Raw genomic sequence first — 21,996 nt, forward strand, 5'->3', positions numbered from 1 at the left:
GTATACGTTTAATATTTTTATTAAATATTTATAAAAAATATGTATATAAATTACAGTATTATGTATGTAAAGCATACTCAATATGTCATACTAACTCTCTTCACAGAGACAGTCTAACATGTGCTTGATCCGCATCTGCTTACTAACGCAAAAGCTTTAGCTAGCTTTTAAAATGCAGTCGCTAATTTTGGACCTGGATGCATAATTTTATAATCTCTCAACTCTACGAGTATATATTTGCTATTGCTAGCTAAACAATTTTACAGGGGTATGCATTAATAATCTTGCATCACTTTAAAGCATTTCATTTGTTTTGGAATTTTCATCCTTACCCTATCTAAAGTTTTGCGGTTTTCATTTAGTTATATACAGTTTTATTTACATATATTGCTATGATTTATAAGTGTTACATTTCATATTCGAATTCTATTAACATTACTACAAATAACAAAATAGTAATGCTAATAATTCGACAACATTTGACTGAAATTGACTTGTATGTACGTGTATTACACATTGAATTAGATAAAAAATGCAAACAGTGCGGAATGGCAATGCGAAAATCAATGTCAGTATTTAAAATTATCATCAATTGGACAGATATTACAGTCTTTAAAAACATTCCATGATCAATTTCATGAATCGTCATTTTTTCAAGTCTTATAATTCAAAAGGAAGTTAATCTGCAATAATAGGACTGTAAACGTCGAAATAATCTCATTAAATTGATCTTTTCTATGTCCTAGAGTATTCACTGGAATGTGTACAAAATTTTCCTAGCTTTAACCTCTAAAGAATTCTATAAACAAATTATGGAATCGAAAACGACTTTTCGTGAAAATGCTTAACAATTTTACAATCACATGTGGCTTCAATATGTAATAATTAATGAACGATTCAAACATTTCAAAAGCGTTTTCATAAAATATTTCTTTTTAGAAAGGTTTGTGCACTTGGTTAAATTTGTTTTATAACACACTGGTAATTGTTAAGTTTGGCTGCACCTAATCTATAATTAGGTTGTCCTCATATGTCATTCATCCCATAGACAATTTTGCTTCATTTTGGAGTAGTAAGAGAAAATGAAGCATTTCTTACAAGTTTTGATGCCACATCGGTACGTACTTGCTACTTTCTTTCCATCTCCCTTAGTTTTACAAAACTTCAGTCCACAAGGATACCAGCCAATGCATAATTCTAAGGAACAAGTGCATGGTGCCCAAAGATTGGATGTGTCTGCACATTTTGATATTACTGATGGCTTTGCATTAACCGAAGCTTGAATAGCAGTGGCAAGAGTAAAGTTGTGTACAGCTAACAAAAGTGCAGCTTCTGAGGAACCTAGAATAAGGAATCACGATTTATTACCAAACTGTTAATTTCTACCAATTCAATAAATCAGCTACTTACCAGGTCTCTGAGCCCAGTGCTTGATATCTTCGTATCTCGTGAATGTAGAATCTGCTGCTTCGGAGCAGATATCGCTTATGTGTTTAGAAACTACACTAGACTGGGAAACATCCAGAAATAAGTCCATTGTATAATTGGCATGACCTTTGTCTTCTTCAGCAGTTCTAATTGTACCAGGATTCTTTTGTCTTAGTTTTGACATTGCATCAGATGATATAAAATCCATTTTATAAAAATGATTGACGAAGCACATAATTTGGAACTGGTTTTGTCCTCGTTCCTCCTCTCCTAAAACTAAGGCTTTTATGACTTGCACTTCCTGAAAAAACAAATAATATTTTGTTAAATATGATGTTTTGCATTTATAGGAAAATTGAAATACTCACATTCTTGAAGTCTACAAGTTGAGTAACTAGAGTCCCATCGGATCGCTGAAACTCCAAAGTTATCACATCTTCCGTAATATTGGACGTTATGGTTTCTTGTAAAATATCTCCTCCCTGAAAATGATTTTCATTAGTTGAAAAAGTTTGATCATTAGGAGTTAACCTATAATTAAATGATATCTCCAAATCGCACGAAACAAAAAGATTATCTCAAATCAAATAAAGTAGTAAAAACAGTAAATATCAAAAAAATGACTGACGAACCTGATTTTTAACATTTATGAGCAAATTTGTCGTGCAAATTCCGCAAAAGTATTGCAGTACGATCAAGATCGTCAGAACCGAAGCTTCGTAAAACCTCATCTTATCGGCTCCATTCAACTTGTAAAAACTAGAAACCACTTTCACCGACGCTCTGCAACTATAAAAGCACGACTATCATATATAATCGCTTTCAAAGAAACAACTTTGTTCAATAATTTATCAAAACTGTACTAAAAAAAATCACGTCATCTCTCGCGTACACTCTGTATTATTAAATCCCAGTTCACTAGCGCCACGAACCACTTACCACCTGATCAACCTAGAGAGACACGTACGTGTCGTTCAGGCGCTCCTTCAGTGCGACCGCAATCTCGGTCGGTCGGACAGTCTGCATGGAAATGCGGTGGCGTGAGCGTGATACGCGCGCGAGATTAAATTAGCAAAATTTACACTTGAGAAACGTTTACGGTTTATTTAAGAATCAAAATACAACACAACCGAGGGCTGAATCATAGCGCTTGCTTGACTTGATCTTCTCTCTTCCGAAGCATCAGCTGTCCTCGGGCGCCCCTCCTCCGCAGATGTGGCGGGTGGCTGTCAAGTTAGCTTTTTATCTCTTCTTCAAAAAGCGATACTTAGCGTAAAAGTGAAGCATCTGAAAGCGATATCTGGATTGGGGCTATTTTATTGAAACGACGCTGAATTTGAACATTCTAACCTTAAAACTGAGAACGCCCGGCGCAAACTTGAATTCACTCAGTGTTACAACAATGTCAACAAGTAAGGTTAAGGGCTTACAATAATTAGACAAGTGAAAGAGTCTTTATTTGCATTGATGTGGGTGATGGTGATAGAAAAATTGTTTTAGTGATTTTTATTAGACTGATGACGGGGATTGTGATTGTGAGCGTTTCTGGATCTCGGCTCTGGTTTGCTTTTCGGTGATTTATTGGTCAGCTGCATCTCTTCTCTGAAACGTGAGCATTTTTAATTAATTTCAATTTGTCGCTATCATCATACCGTATTTTAAATTCCACAGTGAATATGAGCGAGCCTCAAAGACTCTAATTAATATTTTTTTGACACACAGACACAATCAAACACGAGTTGACACGTTATTTCGAAACGCGTATACAATGTCGCGCGAAAACCGGTTATAAACCGGATAAAATTATATTTATAGTTCTTACTCACAATTCTGCTCTAAGCGCCGTGAGTATAGGCGGTGTTTTCGGTCTAATAATAGGTTGTATCTCGGGCACGATGAAATGACAATAGATCGGGACCTAAGAAACAGCGAGTAACAACACGGTATATTACACCTCATACGCATGTAATCTAAAAATAAAAACAAAAACGAAAACACAACGCGAATCAAAATCAGCGCACATAGGGCAGCGTATCATCAAGCTCGATGTCGGTCAGTTCGCTGTACAGATCCGGAATCTTGAAGTTCTTGCCCAAAATCGGCGAACGTAGTCCCAGCACGTCGGAGCGTCGGTGACGGCCAGTACTGCTGTTACCGCTGCTGGCGGTACTGGTACAGCTGGCCCTTCGACTCTGCGGTTTCGACTTTGCTTGGCTCCTTTTCGACGTCATCGCGTCGCGAGCTCTGAGAACATAGTATACTTGCAGTCGCGCTTCGAGGGAGACAGCCGGCGCAGCGAAACTCGCTGTGTGTATTTGGTCGATAAACGCGGGCTGTGCGCCTTCGCGCTTGAGACTTGGAGCGGTGGGCGCCGCGTCTTGGATGTAAGCTTTTTTTACCTAAAAAATGATTTTCGCTCGCTGTAAAAGTTTCTCCGAACAAGTGTGAGGGATGGCATACACTGCAGTGTAGTGCTTCTGGCACCTTCGTTCTCAAGAGCTTTCGGATTTATCGCGAGCTTGCACCCGCCTTTATTCCAGCGCGAAAAGAGCTAACAAAAAATGTTCCTACACCCCTATTATATCCTCGTTAAAAAAAAAGCGTCATTAAAATCCGATCGCATCGTTTCAGCCCTGAAATCACCTGCCGACAGATATGAACATCCAGAAACAAAGAAAAAAAACAAAAAGCCTCACCCCCCACGAGCTCTATACGGCGCGGGGGCTATTTTTAATCGAACGCAGTAGCGCCGCCGCGACGTCCTTTTTTTAGAGGGCCGAACTCCTCCTATACAAAGCCGGAAGGCACACTATAAATCCACCCTTGCAGAGCGAGAGCGCGCGCGACGTTCGATTAATCGATTTTCCGACTCTCTCACCTCCCACTACGCTCTCCACTTTCGACTTGCGCGCGTACACACAGTCTCCCTTTTCTCATCCCGCTATATACGATTAAGGAGGTGTAGGTGTAACGGACCCGATAAGGATCCCCTGCGTGAACGGTAACGGCCAGGGTTCGACGTTTAGTAAGCTGCGCTGGTCGTCGCCGTGTGTCGTGTACACGCGTCGGCTTATCGCGGCTGTGTATACCTATATAGGTACGGAAAGAGAGGGAAAAGAGAGTAGGGAGAGACAAAGAGAGAGCCGAAACGAGCGCCACAGCGCCGGCAGTGGAAATATCAATAATTCCGCCGACGTCGAAAATTTTCTTCTTTTCCGCCCGGGCTTGTTTTCTTCCGTGTAGCGGCTTACGCCTATAATACTCCGACGTTGCGGGGGGCCGTATACTCGCTCCTTATGGAGCTCTAATTTTTTCATCCTCGACTTTTCCGCCGATGAATTTAATTTTCAACGATAGGGATAAGCCGAGAAATTCGCGGTATTTATTTCATCGTCGTTGTTTCGGATTGTGCTATATAGATCTCGGAGAGAGTGAGAGGAATGAGGAGCGTATACACGCGAGCGATCGATGGGATTGAATGCATTGAATTCTCGCGGTCGGCTGTCCGAGGGATGGCACAGCTATTTTTACGTCGCTCTCACGCCGCGATGCGTTATTATCGTAGTCGCTGCAGCGAAGCGGATTAATTTTTATTGTCCCGCACGCCGCCCCCTCCCGCGAGCTCGAATTGGTTCAATGTCAGAAAATTGGGAGCTTCGTGCAATCGCTAGATGTGTCGCGATTAAAAACGTATCTTCGTATACATCGTGTATAACAAAGTTGCCCGTATAAAGTCAAACGCGCCACCTTATGGCAATAAGCTTGCAGGGCGTTCTTCAACTTTCTCCTCACCCTCGCTCGAATTCAGTATCAGTCAGCCGATATTCTGACCTTGTTCCCGTGTCCCCAAAAAGCGACGTTTTCCCCCTCGTACGTACATCTCGCTTATAATCCCTCAGCCCCTGAAAAAAAGCGGACGAAGACGAAGAAGAACAATCCAACCCCCTATACAAAGTGTGGCGTGCACATAGCGAGAGAGAGAGAGCTTTCGGCCGCAAGCTTGCGCAGAGCGTCGCCAGCAGCGAGATGGCGCTGTAGTCGTTCGCCCTCCCTCTCTCTCGGAGGGGGTTGGCCGAACGACGTGTTTTATCGATTCGTCCGGGCGCCATGTTCCGGCGGCTACAGATATAGCCGGCCGTGTTAGAATCCGGTCAGGCGCACTCGCCTCCCTCTCGGCAGCCCCGGAGCTTCGAGCTTGGCTGCGTGCGCAGGAGAGAGACGGAGCGACTCGGATCGCGGGATGGATTTTCCCCCAAGAGCTGCTACCTAGCCTGACGCGCGAGCGAGCGAGACAGCTTGCGCCTCGTTCCTCTCTCCCTCTCTCTCTCTCTCTCTCCGTCGCACTCGCTCCAGTGTATCGCAAGCTCAGTCGTTGCGAGCGAGCCTCGAGAGTCGTGCGCAGAGGGACACGGGTCGAAACGACGACAGACGGAGAAGCTCTTGTCCTTGCTCTGCGGATACTCTCTGTCTCTGTCTGTCTCTCTCTCTCTCTCTCGCTCTCTCTCTCGCTCTCTCTCTCTCGCTCTATCTCTGTCTCCGCGGTGTGCGAGGACGACGAGACCGACCGCGCGTGTGCTTAGCGCCCTGTGTGCCTCTCTCCGCTGCGAATTACAGCGCGTCGCATCGCATAGTACACGAGAGAGTAAGAGAGAAACGGCCGGCCGTGTGCGCAAAGGCGGCGATGTGCAGCCCCGCGCCGAATTGAGCAGCTCGTCCGCGCGGGCGGATTCTCTCCGCTTCCGAATCATCGTCGACGACACCAGCCAGTCCTCAGAGCAGTGCACGAGGCTAGATAACAGTGTGCAGTGCGTGTGCCAGATCGAAAGAGGGATACATCATCACGGACCATCTCGAGGAGTACGGATAATACATAATCGTGAGTAGTAAGAGTCGAGCTCGGTCGGACGTAGTGTCTATGTGTGTGTGTGTGTGCGCGAGGGAGAGCCGTCGTCGGCTCGATAAAACCGCTCTGCCGCTGCTGCTTTTCGGGTGGTTCTGTTCCGTGCACGTCGCTCCTTCTCTGTGCACTGCTGCCGTCGAGCGCCGTCTAGGTGTCTCGACGAGCGCGCGCGCGGGCTCGCGTGACCTCGAAAACGCGTGAGGCGGCCGAGCCAGAGCTTTTCTCTTCCCGCATCGATTTTATCGAGGATCGTCTTCTCCGTGGACGGAGAGACTCGTGCGTTGGTAGTTTCCCTCTCCTACGCGCGAGTATTTTACGGGAAAAGCGAGAGAGCCGAGTGCATCGGCGACCGCGAGGTCAAGTGGTGCTCGTATATGTAGACCCCCCGTGTAGGTGTATCAAGGGGCCACTTTCGCCCGTTTTCATTCGGCTAATAGGATTCCACGCGACGACGACGACGACGAGACGGTAATCGAGTTTCTCGCGTTCGATTAATCGCAAGCTCTGCCAAAGCATCCGCGAAACGTCGAGCGAGATCTTACGCGCCGCCGCAGCTCATCTCCGGAGAGTAGCCGCTGCTGCGCGAGCGCGGGGGGCGTTGTCCTTGACTTTAATTCGCAATCGATAGGTAATCGGCACGCGAACCTCGATCAATAAACGCACGACGTGTACGGCCCACTTATATTCGCGCGTTTTCGTCGTTTCCATACCGAGAGCTAGAGCTTGCATGTGCGCGCGTGATTTTTTCCCTGATTCCCAGCGCACGTACAATTCGGCGCTGAAAAATATATGTATCGAGAGAGAGAGAGAGAGAGAGAGAGAGAGAGAGAGAGAGACGCGCGAGATAAACATAGTGGCTGCGCGCGCAGGCCTTTTTTCCAATGCTGTGAGTGTGTGTGTGTGTGTTTGTGTGCCCCTCCACCTCTACACACTCCTGTGGGGCGACACACACGGGCTATAGAAAACTCGATAAAGAGGCCGGGGATCGAGAATCGGATTCAGGCCAATCCGCCCTCCGCCAAGGAATGTGTAGTAGGGCTCTGGGATGCTGCGTTGGGAAACGGAAAGTTTCTTTTTTAATGTTGCTTCTGTTTTGGGGAGTTTTGGACACGTATGAGTGAGCGATTCAGTTCGAGGGGAATTGGATGATGGACGTGTATGCGAAACTTCGTTTTAAAGTGACCGTAACACAGTGGATTTGCATGTGTCATGTTGACGTTGCTGGAAGATCGATAAGAAAAGTAAAAATAAGTACACACACGGAAAAAGGAGAATTATTAAGCGTTGGCTCACTGCTTTGCTCTGTTATTTCGAAGGCGAACGTTAACATTCGTTTGAGTAATATGCACACTATTCAGCTGTTTCTCATATCCTACCTAAATTCATTGCCATCCAGTTTAATTGTGTCAGATCTGCAGACGCTTCAAAAGTTCCGTTATTTGCGTTATACCTCGATCTTGCCCAACTTCCTCTCTTACAGGCTCGTCACCGCGCTGAAAAAAATCTATCACTTAACCAAATCCCTCTTTACAACGATCCCTCAAACTCGCTACAAAGCTTCAATTTTCAGCTCAAACAGAAGCTCCAGTGAGCAAACTTTTGAAAAACCGCAAATTCCCCTTTGACGCTCGGGCACATATACCTGCACAGGTGTGCGAACGCGCGGTAGCGGTTCCTCGAAGCTTACAAATCCCTGCCAATCGCATCCCTCGGGTGTATATACATGTATACACGTGTGTGCAGCGCACCTCGGGTCAATATACGCCACACACTGTGTATAGCAGCTGGAAAAGGAAAGGCTATGCCGTGTGCAGGCATACACCAGTCATGCGCTCCAAATTAAAGCCCTCTGTACATGTGTGTGGCGCGCGAGGCAAATTAGGCGAGAAAAGGAGTGAACTGCAGTGTGTGCGTAGCTCGTTGGGAATATTTCGGCGAGCTTTCCGAGTGTGTGTAATTCGTTGCGGTAGGGATTTTTCTGGATTTTCCGCTGCTCGTTTGAATTATTAACTCGCGCGACTCTTATGCTTTAACGTTGCTGCGTACGATTTCGAGAATAAACAATTTTATTTCATACGCGAGTTAAAGTTTAATCTAAAGCCGGTTGCTTTGTTATTACGAAGTTACACGGGTTGGGCCAAAACAGGATTCAAAATTCAAGCTAACATATTACACTCTGCCAACATAGCCAAGAGCACAAATCCAGAGCGTTTTTGGACTAACAACAACTCCGAGTCGGTCTACTTCTATTCGCAGATGCCAAATCCAACTATCTCCATCAATAACAAGAACACGGCGAAAATTTTCGGATCGAAATCAGAAGCTACAAAATTCAAATCGATCCGCCGGTTATTCAACAATTCATCCTATACGACGCTGTTCCAAATAATAATCGAGTCCCAACACACTTGGAGAAGGCCGACGACGCATCGGGTGAAAACTCGCAGCCTTATCTTCGTCGCTGCGAGTCATGCTCGATCGATTTTCAATGCAGCCTTTCCAAGTGTTCGCCTATATATATTTACCAGTGTATACAGTCTATATAGAGCCAGAGCGAGAGAGTCTGCAGTCGGATGCGCGATTGCGAGAGAAAGATCGCCGGCGAGGAGTGATACAGCAGAGCGGGGCGCACGCGATCGTTTTGAATCATTGACGAGTGAGGCTATATTTACGCGCGAGCGCTCGAGGAACCCGCTAAAAAATTAAATGGAAATCAATCGCCGGGTTTGATAGCGAGACGCGAGATGCTGAAAGATTCACTGGATGTATGGAGGGAGAGTTATTTCGCCTGACCCGCTTACGTGTGCGTATTTGCAATTATTAGGTATAGGTCCGAACGCGCGCGTAAATGAGCATACCGGACCTACTCCGATGGAATTAACGTATGCGCACACGGGTGTGTGTGTGATGTAGGCAGTGGCGCATGGTTAATGCATAAACCTTCCCAGCGGAGCTACGCAAGTTCAAGGCGCGCGCGTAATCGCGTTAAAAATCGTATCGACCCTCGCGCGTGTGTAGCAGCTGTGCGCGGGGGAGGAGAGAGAAAGCGCAGGTATACACAACGGGAGAGAGCTCTCCCAACGCGATCATGCATAAGTCGTGTGTTGTATAAGGGGAGCGAGTGAAAGAAAGTATATATAACATACTGTTTTTCGACTGGCCGATAGGCGGCGCAGAGGCGCTTTTCTCTTTCCCTCATCGAGAGTAGACGCATAGCGAGGTGTTCGCACGAGTTAAAGTCTCCCTCCTAATACCAAACTATACGGCGGGAACGTTTCGTTTCAAGGCTATAAACGCAGTAGGCGCGCACGTGACGCAACCCGAGAGCTACACCGATGATCGTTCCTTGAATTAACGACCTTACACTCGATCCTCTCCTTCTGCAAGTACTCGCCGGCCTCGGGCGGATTAATAATTTCTCGCGAGATCCATCAGCATACCGTGTGCGCGTGGGACTGCTATTATATACTCCGCGGCGTAAATAAAGCGAACGCAGCTACACTGCGTTGTGTTTATACGCACCAAAGTATACAGGAGTTTACATACTACGTATGCATACTGTGTAATATAATGGCTGCGCGTCTACTGCGTGGGCTGTAGCTACTGTTGAGCGCGCGAGGGATAAACCGCCTACTCGAAAATTGACGGGCGTGGGGGGTGTTGTTGATGATGATGACGACTCGGTCTCGGGTTCGCGTGTGTTTATACCCACTCTGGCTCGCTCCATGACAGGGCTTTTAATTGGCCTTTGATCGAGAGACTCGACGCGCCAGGTTTTTCCGGGGCTGTAGCTATTGTCTGAAGTGGCCTTTTGAACGTATGAGTATTTTTATCTTGTTTTCTCTCCGTTTGAATGGGCTGATCAGGCGCTGATTGATTAACACGTGCGGATAAGTGCGTACACTGCGTTTTGTGCGGTCTGCGTCTATATATACGAACGAAAGTTATCCATCAGTCAGTTTGATCCAAGTTGAGATCGTGTTAGTGCAACTTTTCACTTAATACACAGCGTTAAAAGTAAAAGCATCGTGAATAATTGAGAGTGCGTAGTGATTCGTCTGGTATATTTCAGGAATCAGGACCTAACGTGCTTACTTCTCGGGCTCGATCAATTGCTCTCCCTTATACATATAGATGCCGGATTAATTATTCATCGCGGAATATAGCGCGATGCCAAAATTGTCACGTATCAATACATTCTACTAAGCACTATAACTAATTGCTTTTATCGATATTTCATCTTAAAAATAACGCTGCTGCACTTGTGCAAGTTTTCGCTGGCGAATGATTCGGTAGTTTCTAAAATTATCATGCCATTATTATTCGCTTCGCACGTGATATATCGTCGGTATTCCTATAATAACGATCAAAGTTTCATAAACAATTGGAGCCCCCTAATACAAGCCTACGTCGCACATCCTTCGTTCATCAATATCCGATGATGCGCAATGACGAAGGAATTCATTCGCAGTATAAAAAAACGACCGCGAATAAAATCAATGATCGACATGATTTTCTGTAAAAAGGGGCCACGTGTTATATACATTTACTAGTATTATACCCGGATATATCCGCGAACAAACGCCGACGCGGATTACCATGACAATATCTCCAGCGGAGACTCAAAGCTCCCAATAATACCGTCCGCTCGGCATTCAACATTCAAACTCTTTCGCACCGACTACGCTATAACGGTAGACTATATCAATGTGACACCTCACTGAAATCAGAGTTTTGAAGATACAGAGACAGATATAGTACACCGCACTCAACCCTTTGCACGAATGCCTCAACGTCGGATTCTCACGGGAGAAGCCGCGCAGACGAGTATACAGGGGGACACGCGCTCGCGATATGTCTCTGTCTCACGCACAATTGACGCGATTCCGACACCCACGCGAACGGATTAACCCTCCGCCTCGCTCGTGTGCAAGCGTATAAGCAAGTCGACTTCTTTCTCTCTTTCTCTCGGGACTGTCGGGGCTTTCCTTCTCGTTTCTTTTTTTCAACTGAATGGATGGTCGAGCCGAGTATAGAGCTGCGGTGCGCGTAGTCGCAAGCTCGCGATGCGGATAAGCAGAGCTGCTTTCTCTGGAATTGGGAGATTTTTAGGGGTTTATATTATAGAGGAAGCTTGCCGTGAATGTTCGCGATCGAACAATGCGATTCGGTTGAATGTGTGTTGAGTCGAAAAAAAAAAAAAATTATTACAGCGGTATATAATTCAGGCTTACATGCGCGAATCGACCGAGGAGTACATCAAGCACGTAGAGCGGAGATTTGGATGAGGCTCAAGGGGATTTTTCCTGCCGCTGAATAATGAAGCTCCCGCAGCCCATGAGCTGCATGTTTCGATGGAAACTGCGCTCCCATCGGAGATAACACTGCGTTTATGGCTAATTAAAATGAGCGAACTTTTAAGTCGAGGAAAAACTTTGTTAAAGTGCTGCCTTCTTATTTTCCCCCTTGAAATAAAAGCGTCTCCTCCTCGCTCTCGTGAGCTTTTAACGACGCTGGGCAAAATCGAAAGCATGGAACGCCGCTGTCGATCATAACAAGGGCTGTGCGTGCTACCGAAGCGCCATAAATCACGAGGCATCGATCTATATATCCAAAGACACTTGTTGACTCGCGATCGACTTGGGACTCGCAGTATAACTCGTTATATCCGCTCGCGCAGCTCTTCACCGAAACGATATTACATCGCGGCAACGAAGCACACAGCAGTCGATCAAAGATGCAGCGTAATTGAAGTTCGCAATATGTATACAAGGCTCTTCCAGCTTCTTCGTCGTCAGTTCCAAGTACGTTACTGCAGCTGCTGCTCCTTATTGATCAATCTCCGCATACTCTTGCGCTGCTCCGGTTGCGTCGCTTCAGGCGTCATAGATAGATATACCCACGCAATGTGGGTTATACGCCGTCATAGCGCAGAGAGATTATGGTATTTCGAAGCTGGCAATACGCCGCACTTTCGAATATGCATGGCGCTATTAGCAATTACCGGAGGGGCCGGCTTTAATTATCGAATGGCGCTCCGGGACGATTGTCGCGGGATTTTCGCTGATTGAATTGTGCATAGCGTCAGGCTTGTGTGGGTAGTTCCCACAATTTCGCTTGTTTTCGAGATGATGTCGACTGATTCAGTCGCTCCTTGTCTTTGATATACTCTATAACGAAACTCTGTTGATAGTAAATTCGTTTGACGTCTCTATCTATATGCATACTTTTCTCTTTTTCGAAAGTTTCGTCCACGTCGAATGAAAAAAATGAAATCAAGCAGAAAAAGAGCTTAATTTATTCCGCCGCAGAGTTAATTAAAATCGCCGACAAGCAGCCTCTCGACACAGCTACTTCAAAAAGGCCGTCTCGGCCACGTCGACGCGAGACTGAAAATCACGGCAAAGGGAAATCCTATACGGCGGGAAACTCCTGCGAATTCCTTTGCGATGCGGAGAAACTTTAAGCAAGCTATACGGTATATAATATTTTCACGTTCACAAGCAGGTAACTGCCTGATACTCGCGATACTGCTCTCTGTTAATCGGACGGCCTCTTTATTGTCCCGCCGCTGTCGGCCTTCGCTAATTAAAACGACGGATCGAGTGTCGCACCCGCGCACGGTATATATCTCGATTGCCGTGATCCCGATAATCGTTATCGAGTAAATTATCATTTATTCGAATCCGAGAATCTCCGCATGCAGCTTTTGTTTTTCAATGCGATTTTTATTGGAAAGGTCGAGCTGTGAAAAGCACATTAGTATAATACAACAATACTTCGTGTATGCGAATGGAGCGTGCGTGCGTTATTAGCGTTGCGTTAATTGCTCTGCAGAACGTCAGTTTAACGTGGGTTCAAAGTTATAATGCATTACACGTGCGCGCGTGAGCAGGGCGACGAGCGGCGCTTTAATTTATTCCCTCCGATTGGTATCAAACTTTGAACTTGCGGAGCTTTAAATTAAACGAACTTTTCTTACGTCCGATTCCGCGAAGAAATGAAGTTTCTTTTCTCGACAATTATTTCCGAACAATATACCTCGTTTGAACGTTTCGCAAATTCGAATTACCCGCATAAATTATACCAAAATCACAAACGCACGCTGATGAATTTCCCAGTCGCGATTATAGTCAATATACGCGCACAATATCCTCCTTTCGAATTCCAAAACTTCGTATATCTCCACCTGCTGACGTGCTCTCGCTCGTGCAGAGCAACGATCATCTTCCGCAGCTCGTCTGGCAATCTTATCTCGTATAATACACCGAGAGTGACGCGTCACGCGCGGCTTCTTACCTCAGCTCTCGCATATTGTGCGCCTGACGTCAGCGTCGGATCCTCAATGGCACACACAGGCGCGCCGGCGCTGCTTCGATTTTTCATCGGCTGCGTGCGCATCTCTCCGAGAGACTCTATAGACTGATGTATACTTACGCGCGGCTGTATGTATATAGCACAACCCGTGCGTGCATGTGTATTGGAGGCGATAGAATCGGGCTTTTTCAGCAAGGCGTTTTATGTGCTTTTCGTTTTTCATTAGGCTGATGGGGAGGAACGCGCATTTCGTTTATGTTGTGTCTGCTGCTGTGCTCGATTGCGACCGCTGCTTTTTTATAAGCTTCTTTTTCTATGCGCGCGCAAGAACGGCTTGATTAACCCGCTAATTGCGATGACTTTTTTACCTCAACTACGACTGTAATATCGATTATTCGATGTTTTTTTTTTTCGTACGCAAGGTTGTAGAGATAGAAGCTATTTACTTCTTGCTCGTCGGCACTTCTGTGTTCAACTCGAATTAATTCGTCTCTTATACTATTTTCGTCTGTAACCAAACAGAGAAAATCAATCAGTAGCTGCCTCTAAATGTCAAACACTCTAAAAGCTATAATAACCTCAGCTGAAATATCAATGACGTATCCACGTCTAAAATAGGAACCTCAAACACCATGCTTACAGCGTTAATTAAAACGCTGGACGAGCGTTTTTCCATTCATGGAGTATTCAGCCCACAACGCAATAAACCCTCGACAGAGTATACGGGAGAGTAGCTCCACCTGCGCAGAAGTGATAAAACTTTCATCTGGCCGGCGACGACTTCTTGAAAACTCCTCCTCACGTGCGTCATGACGTCGCCGCTTTTTCAAATTACCGCGCGCAAATGCTGGAATGAAATTAGCTATAGCGAACGTTTTATACTTTTTTTTTCATTAGTCTGGGTTTTTTTCTGCCGCGAGGGGCGGCGCGTGACGCAAAATTATATGTAAATCGCTGCGCCTTCGGACGGAAAGGAGAAATGAATGAGGAGTGACGAGAGTGCGAAAAGTGCTCTTAGCGAGAAATTGGCGAAATGGAGGGAGGGGAGGACGTCTTTTCTATTCTTGTTTAGCCTTTATTGATATTATATATTTTGGTATAATATTTATGATAATTAACTCACGCTTTAATTACCAGGAAAACACCTTATAATAACGTACCGTGAGAAGAGTATAAAATGAAAATCAGACACACTGTATTAAATTTTCCCGCTAATTAATTATTCATTCCTTTTACCGCAGCTGTAAACGAAGTTGTAAAGCCCAACCGCAGCGTATAATGTATATTTCGCGTTGCACAAAAGCCTCGAAGTATGAGTAATTTATTTTTAAAAAGCTAAATTAGATGGAATAGATTCCCATTAAAGCCCACGCGATCGATAATTAATAAACGGTGACGGCCGCCACCGCCGCCGCCGCCGCCGCGAGGTGCGAATATCGGGGCGAAATAAACTTTGCGAAAACGTCTGAAAAGCTCTTTCTCTCTCCATCGCAGTAGCCAGACAGAAAGGTCCGTAGGCGACACAGTATCGTCGTCGTCACCTTCGCCGTTTAGCGCTTGCGTGAACGCGACGTACGCTCAGCCTTGACTCGTTATAATAAATATCGTAGAATCTATAAATAAAATCTCACGACTCGATCTAGCCTGACCGGAGGCGACTGCTCGACACGGAGAGAGAAAGAGAGAGGGCGGGAGAGTCAATAAACGCGCTTGCTTTTTCTCGCCGACGCTTCGGTTGTGTAAGCTTTCACGCGCTTTTTATATACCCCCCTTATAGACTTCGTTTCGACGCGTAAAGCTCACAGTCGTACAATAGCACCGTATATACAGCCTCCTTGCTACGAAGAAAGCTCAGCGTCGAGCAATAATCCCGTGTCTGATCGAGCGAAAGCAGCAGTTTTCCGTTATAACCGAGACTTCCTGTCCGCGAGCTTTTTTCCGGGCGACCGACGCCTCAATTATGCACGACGAGTAGCGCGGAGCGGCGGCATCTGGAAGCAGTCGAATAAGAGGGCCACGTGTGTGTACGTCCTGCAGACGTCGCTGAATAGGACGAGAGGCTCTCGAGTAGGAGCTGCGCCAATCTCCGTCGCCCCCTTTCTTTTGTACGCTGGTGTGCTAGCGAGAGAGCTAGTTATACGCCGAGGGAGCGAGAGGGGGAGCTTGCAAGCTCTATCTCTCTTTTGGGGGGATCGTCGTGGTTATTTATGTGGGTTAACGCGCGCGCGACGGGCCATTAATTCGATCTGGAGTGGATTTTTATGGGCTCGCGGCTTCCTTTTTTTGATTCCGCGAAAAAGAGAGCGAGCTTTTTACTCGCGCGAGGCGGAAGATTTAAAGCGCGTAAGTATAATTCTCGCTGCATCTTTTCATACGATCAACGCAAAATTTCTCATGCGAAAAACGGCCGCGTGAAACTGAGAGACCGGCTCGCCGGAAAGTTCTGATTCTCCGGAATTGAATTTGTCGGAGTTATAAACTCCGCGCAAATATTGTTTAGCGCTCGCCGAGTTTTAATTCGCGAGCTGCGGCGTTATGCAAAGCTGCGAAAAAAGAAATTATGGCCGCCGCCGTCGCGATTCTGTAAGGCAGGAAGGTATGTAATTTACAATTCCAGAACGTATACGCCCATTATTCTCGGAGTATAGTATAAACTAAGCAAAAGTCGAGCTTTTCTAATTGAAGAACAATTTCCCAGCTCGGCGCATAGTTCCTTAGCCAGCGCTACTTGATCTTTCTTTCATGATAAGACTACATTTTTTTCTTGCTCTCATTCCTTTTGCCGCTGCAGTGTCTCCGCCGTCGACCTCTTTCAGCTCCATTTCCTTTATCTCTCGCGGCCAGTCGGAAGGAGGGTCTCTCTTTCATTTTCCCTCATCATTGCATTTGTTCCACCATTACTTTAATTCTCCCTCAGCCCCGACTTCCTCGTCGCAAACGATACCTCGCTCTGCACTTGCAGCTTGAAAATCCAACTCTGTATAAGAGACGAGGAGATAAAAGCTCTGCACCCTCTCTCCGAAGCTTGCGACCCTCGTCCCTTTGTTTACTCCCCCTGTATCTCCGTTTCACCCCTGCTCAGCACTATACACGTAACGGCAGCATCGTAGCCTACCTTTCATATAATACCTCCATTCAACTCTCCACTCCCTCGCGGCCGGCTGCGTAAACTTATACACTCTCTCGTATCGACCCTTCGCGTGTACGACACTGCTGCTCACTTTCCAGCCGAGACGGAGAGGATCATCCTTGTGTGTATACTCTTGGGTGGCTGGAATCTTTCCCGCTCGCCCTTAAAGCACGAGAAATAGCCGGATCACATCCTTATGCCGAAAAAAACTGGCCTCAATTTCGTTTCCTCGGCCTTATCATCGGATCTGCCGTTTTCACGCTCGACAAGGTGGGTAGGGGTGTATTTTTTTGTTGCCTCTCGTGCGTTAAACCCGCGTACGTGGTGTAAAGGCTGTACAGGGTTATATTGCTGTACCAAAGATAGAACGCGAGGCTCGCTCGCGCGTGTGTTTTAATGGCTGTTGCGATGTACACGCAGCCTGCGTGTAGTGTAATAAATGCAGGATGACACCTATGCTCGTGGTGTACAATGGGCCGAGCGGTTGCGCGCTTGCATTTTTACGTCACGAGAACACTCTGTTTCGCTCTGTAGTATTCTATTTTCAGCGCTGGGAATCCACTTGTTCAGTCGACGCTATTTAGCATGCGTGGAACACGGTTCCGAGAGTTCGCTAAAAGCACACGACGACGGCGATGAGATTATTATTCCAAACTGTCTCCCTCTCGGGCGTTCTCTCTGCGCTTTCTCGGAAGGACGATCGATAGCTCGCTCTCTCTCTCTCTCTCTCTCTCTCTCTCTCTCTCTCTCTCTCTCTCTCTCTCTCTCTTTCGGGTTGCGCTTGCGGCGAGCGAAGGAAAGTATACAGCGTTATTGCAAAAGAATCATTCAATAATAAAAGCTCGACTTGTTCATCCCTGCGTGTGTATTGAAAGTTGATTGCAAAATACGGGTAAAAGTTTGTCGCGAGTCTGACCACACCGGGCTCTCTCTCTACTGCGACACATGCATCCAACTTTACTGCGTCACGTTTTTAATCTGCGTACATAGTTATAAATTTAAAACAGAGACGAAGGCCTGCTGCGAAAACTTTGCACATTAATTCGATTAGATATAATAACATACCACATCTCGTCTCATCTACTCAAGCTCCGCATTAGCAAGCAGAAAAAGCCAACTCGATCCGTTCATCCTTCTCCCATCGAGCGTCAAAAGCTCCCCTTTCGCTTCGGTCAAGCTCGTGCGTATAATACGTGTGTCCCTGTGCGCAACCTCGTACACATTCGAGCTTTATCCTTCCCTTTGACCTTCCGGAGGGTGGCTCGCTTCTAAACTGTCTGAGCTTGCGGGAAAAAGTTTCTGGCGCACATACGATCGACTTTTGTGCGTGTATACGCGGCGACGCCGATGCGTGCTGCAGGAAGCGTCGTCGGGCGCCGGCGCGTCCGAAATGCTAATTGGAAAATGTGCGCGCGCGCTCGCGGACCGGTGAATCGATATGCAGTCCGCGACGCTTGTAATCGAGTGTTACGAGACACGAGAGCTTCGTTTTCATGAATTTTTCCTTTTTTTCTTTTTCTTCTTCGCTATTCTCGTATAATCTTCTTTTATTCGTTCTTCGCTATAAAGGCGCGAATGTGTGGCGGCGCCTTGTGCGTTTGAAATTGAATTTTCCCCCGTTAAAACTCCAATCATCGGCTTTATTTATCCTTCGCTTGTATAGATACGTCCTGCTCGCGAATGGGAGTATATGTGCAGTCGTATCGCCGTCGCCGCCGTGTAGAAGCGAAATTGGTTTTTAAATGATTTCATAAAGATCGAGAACAAATTGCTCGCGCGCAATTTCGATGTCGAAAGTCATGATGCGGGAAAAATTGCGTTTCGTTACACAAGCTTTTGGTTCGGAAATCTTCATTTTCGGCAAGTCGCGTATAACGTACTTATTTGGCTCGCGCATATCCTCAGCCAATGATTTACGACACTGCGGCAAGCTAGTAAAAAAGCGACCCCGCAAAACTTTTACGATTTTTTCCTTCCGCGTCGACTTCCCGTAACAGTTTTCCCGCGCAATTTCTCTCTCGCGCGTAAATATACCTATGTATAGTTCACGCATTATGTATACAGGGTGACGCAAGAAGAACAAGATGGCGGTGCGAGCGAGGAGCGATGATCGCGGCCGGATCGATTTTCCGCCCCTATATTGTGTGCGTGTGTACGACTAGCGCAGCCCGGGAAAATTTTCGTCGAACCGAGAGCTTTACGACGAGTCACGGGTGTATATTCAAAGGGAAAATCGGATCGGGTTGTAAACTGGGAGAAGAGGTATTGCGCAATGAGGAAATTCGAGTAGAGGATCGGGGCCGAGGTTGCGCCGATTGATTGTGTATAATTACGCGGATATTGGAGGAAACGCGATGGGCCGTCGAATGAAGTGCGGTGAATCGATTTGTCGGATCGAGGGTCCATTTTCTTGGAGAGAATCGAGGAAAAATTGCTGATTGCGAGACAAAGAGCTCGTGCGGCGATATTGCGCCAGTGGGTGGCATTTGTATGTGGGCTTCAATTTCACATCGAGTGGATTTATACGGCAAACTTTATTCCAAGGCGAATTATACGCTGGGATTAAGTGTCGCTTTTAATGAAACAGACAAAGCCTTGAGAGTATCTGGTTTTTATTTCTTTTTTGCAGAGCACTTTATAATAAAGTGGAAATGTTCGCAGTGAAGCTGGATGATTTCAGTGATACTTCGTATAATAGGCATTCAACTTGCATGGACTATACACCATTAAACTTCGTACACGCGAAATTACTCGCAATAAACAACAATAAATCAATTATACAAGTTTGCTCAATTGTTGAAGTCACTCAACTCGACTCAGCTATCAGCTGTGTATACAAACTTGTCGGAAGTCGAACCCAAGGCCATACGCAAGTTGTATACCTGCACTATCTGCGAGGAGAGCCTTTCATCACCTTTTTCCGACGTGTATGTGCAGACTTTCGCCCTCTTTCTACATTCAAATTGCATCGAACGTCTCACGTTGCGTCGGCTAGAATTAATTACGTCCTGTACTAACTTTCTTACAGCGTCAAAGGAATACTACAACACTCAAAGTATTTCCTCGGATAAACAGAGCTTGCAATGGCCGCCTCCCATAATGGGATTTCTCCGCCAATTCCGGTTTATTATGCAAAAAGAGCCCTGCGAGCAACAAAGTAGATTCTTCTCCTGAAAGTAATCGAGATCCAAAGTTATGTATAGCTTCTCCTCTGTCCCTTGATACGCAACTTTTCATCAATATATCCCCTTGCGCACATAAAGCGTATTCTTCAAACGCGAATTCAAACAAGCCCACGTGAATCGGCGTTTTTTTTTTAAATTTGCAACATGGAGGTTCGCAGAAAGCGGCGAAAATCAAAGGATGAGGCGCGTGTGCCGAGATAAAACGATACATACACGCGCGTAAAGCGTGTATGGGTGTGTGCTGGCGTTGGCGATAGGAGCTGCGCGAGATAAAAGTTATCGCAGCCCTCGGGCGACCTTTTGAATGGAACACAATTTTTCTCCCCTCTCTCTCTCCTTATATACGAGACACGCTACTTCAGCGTCGCTTTCCTCGCTTCCTTCCTGCTGCGCGCTTCTCTCTCTCTCTCTCTCTCTCTCTCTCTCTCTCTCTCTCTCTCTCTCCCGTGGTTTTATCGCTTTGCTCTCGCGATATATTTCGAACACGAGTGTCCAATTCACATTCACAACATTTTTGCTCCGATATATGTGGAAGTTCGATATTTGCATTTACTGCATTCAATAAGCCAAACGCTCGCCATTGCCCGCATACTGAATAAAATAAAGATGATATATAACGCAGGCTATAGGTATACGCTATATGCAATAAACGCGCGCCCCATAAAGACAGAGCACAGCGCGTGTGTGGGTCGATATTAAACGCGGAAAATTTCTTTGAGCCAATAATTAGCCGAGTCGATCTATAATATATAGCGACGCGAGGCGCTCGCCGGAATACCCGATGTGCTCTCCTTTTCCTCACGGCGCGCACGTCACGTGCCCTCTATATAACATCTATACGTATTTCTTTTCCGGGAATGTATATACTTCGAAATCCTTTTACCCGCTACATACTCCGATATGGCGGATCGATTTATGTCGTTCCCCTGACGCAGATTATTATGCGCATATCTGTGTAATATAACTATATATAAGTGTACGCGCGTGCGTGCGCAGATTTCCTGTACGCGCGCGATCGATCGGCGATACTTTATTTTATTCCTCGAGAGAGAGAGAGAGAGAGAGAGGGAGATATCGCATCAGGTGCATCGACGCGATGTTATCGTCGACTAGATTGCATTTCATTTGGATGTATGAAAGGGACTTTTTTGCGTGTGCCTCGGAATTCATTTTTGGATTTCTTCTAATACGCCGCGACGTATACGGTTTTTCTTATCGGATGTTTTGTAGAGCTCGACGCATACATTAGCCGCAATCGCATCGACTAATCCGATCGAATTCATAAAAAGCTCGTATCGTCGCTCTTAAACACACAAGCTCTTTAACACTATAACCTTGAGCGAAGTCATCATCATCATCGTCGCTCGACAAAAATAAATCACACGTCCCTCTCGTCCACGTATCCATTATGCTTGAACAAACTCTCGAAAAAGAGCTTGAACAGGCTGCCGAAAAACTAGGAGCTCGTGTATACCTACCTGCAATTTTTATTCGCGCGCGTGTGCGTCACGCAGCGGCTGATGTCAGGACCGGTCAGCGCGCTCGCGGGGCCTTGATATAGCGTATATACTACACACCGCGATGACGGAAGCGCGCATAGTGGTCTCTCGCCGGCTGACATCGCAGTCTCGCGACGGCCGTCGTTCGAGCGCGTTCGGCGGATTTTTTAATTTTTTTTTTTTCGAGTGCAAACGTTCAGATGTGCGACGAGAGGATGGATAGTAGTTTACTCAGTGCAGTGTGATTTATCTCGGGCTAGTTTTAGTGTGTTATATAGAGGAACAGTGATACGGGCGAGTGTTTATATTATACACACGTCAGCCGGCGAATCACCGGCGGCATGTACAGCCTGTGCTTTCAGCGACTCTTTTTTTCTTTGCGCGTTAAGTGCTTTTGCGGAAACGTATGTAATGGATTGAGTTCGATATATCGACGTTCCTAGATTCAGGCCGATAAGAAAGGTGCGAACATAATACATACTTTCAGCTTTTACGGACAGCACGTGTAACGCGTGCATGTTGTATACTTTTACTGTA

At 46.1% G+C, this 21,996-nt stretch overlaps 3 protein-coding genes across 22 annotated transcripts in view; 1 reads left to right on the forward strand and 2 right to left on the reverse strand.

The window, feature by feature from the left end:
* Positions 1 to 3: 3 nt before the first annotated feature.
* Positions 4 to 2,372, reverse strand: LOC100120152 (out at first protein). 2 transcript variants are annotated; one of them, XM_032596633.1, is made up of 5 exons: positions 2,292 to 2,329; positions 2,061 to 2,217; positions 1,797 to 1,910; positions 1,411 to 1,729; positions 15 to 1,341 (listed from the first exon to the last, which is right to left on the reverse strand). In XM_032596633.1, the coding sequence occupies exons 2-5, from the start codon at positions 2,157 to 2,159 to the stop codon at positions 1,034 to 1,036; spliced, it is 840 nt and encodes a 279-aa protein (XP_032452524.1). In that variant the 5' UTR covers positions 2,160 to 2,217; positions 2,292 to 2,329; the 3' UTR covers positions 15 to 1,033. The 2 variants fall into 2 exon arrangements, with proteins under 2 accessions (XP_001603817.1, XP_032452524.1); XM_001603767.5 differs by having other exon boundaries at positions 4 to 1,341; positions 2,061 to 2,372.
* Positions 2,373 to 2,421: 49 nt separating this feature from the next.
* Positions 2,422 to 21,996, forward strand: part of Syt1 (synaptotagmin 1) — a 31,787-nt gene continuing 12,212 nt past the window's right edge. For 5 of the 19 annotated variants that reach the window (XM_032596302.1, XM_032596301.1, XM_032596306.1 and 2 more), the window contains exon 1: positions 21,549 to 21,921. The gene's annotated coding sequence lies outside the window, so the exon portion shown is untranslated. Of the gene's footprint in view, positions 3,038 to 5,782; positions 6,305 to 21,538; positions 21,922 to 21,996 lie in introns of those variants that run through there. The other 14 variants (XM_016981504.3, XM_016981506.3, XM_016981507.3 and 11 more) reach the window with 8 other exon arrangements.
* On the reverse strand, positions 2,506 to 4,102 carry LOC103316403 (WD repeat-containing protein on Y chromosome). Its single transcript, XM_008209898.4, has 3 exons — positions 3,450 to 4,102; positions 3,255 to 3,346; positions 2,506 to 3,030 (listed from the first exon to the last, which is right to left on the reverse strand). Exons 1-3 carry the CDS (start codon positions 3,657 to 3,659, stop codon positions 2,925 to 2,927), a joined length of 408 nt encoding a protein of 135 aa, XP_008208120.1. The 5' UTR covers positions 3,660 to 4,102; the 3' UTR covers positions 2,506 to 2,924.

Source organism: Nasonia vitripennis, chromosome 2 (assembly GCF_009193385.2).
Source record: "Nasonia vitripennis strain AsymCx chromosome 2, Nvit_psr_1.1, whole genome shotgun sequence".
NCBI lineage: Eukaryota > Metazoa > Arthropoda > Insecta > Hymenoptera > Pteromalidae > Nasonia > Nasonia vitripennis.

Coding starts and splice junctions, on each gene's coding strand:
- LOC103316403 (XM_008209898.4), bottom strand. CDS start 3,659: ATGACGTCGAAAAGGAGCCAAGCAAAGTCGAAACCGCAGAGTCGAAGG. Junction 3,347..3,449: donor TTGATGATACGCTGCCCTAT/GTGCGCTGATTT, acceptor GCTGTTTCTTAG/GTCCCGATCTATTGTCATTT. Junction 3,031..3,254: donor ACGGCGCTTAGAGCAGAATT/GTGAGTAAGAAC, acceptor CTCACGTTTCAG/AGAAGAGATGCAGCTGACCA.
- LOC100120152 (XM_001603767.5), bottom strand. CDS start 2,159: ATGAGGTTTTACGAAGCTTCGGTTCTGACGATCTTGATCGTACTGCAA. Junction 1,911..2,060: donor TCATAAATGTTAAAAATCAG/GTTCGTCAGTCA, acceptor AATCATTTTCAG/GGAGGAGATATTTTACAAGA. Junction 1,730..1,796: donor AACTTGTAGACTTCAAGAAT/GTGAGTATTTCA, acceptor TTGTTTTTTCAG/GAAGTGCAAGTCATAAAAGC.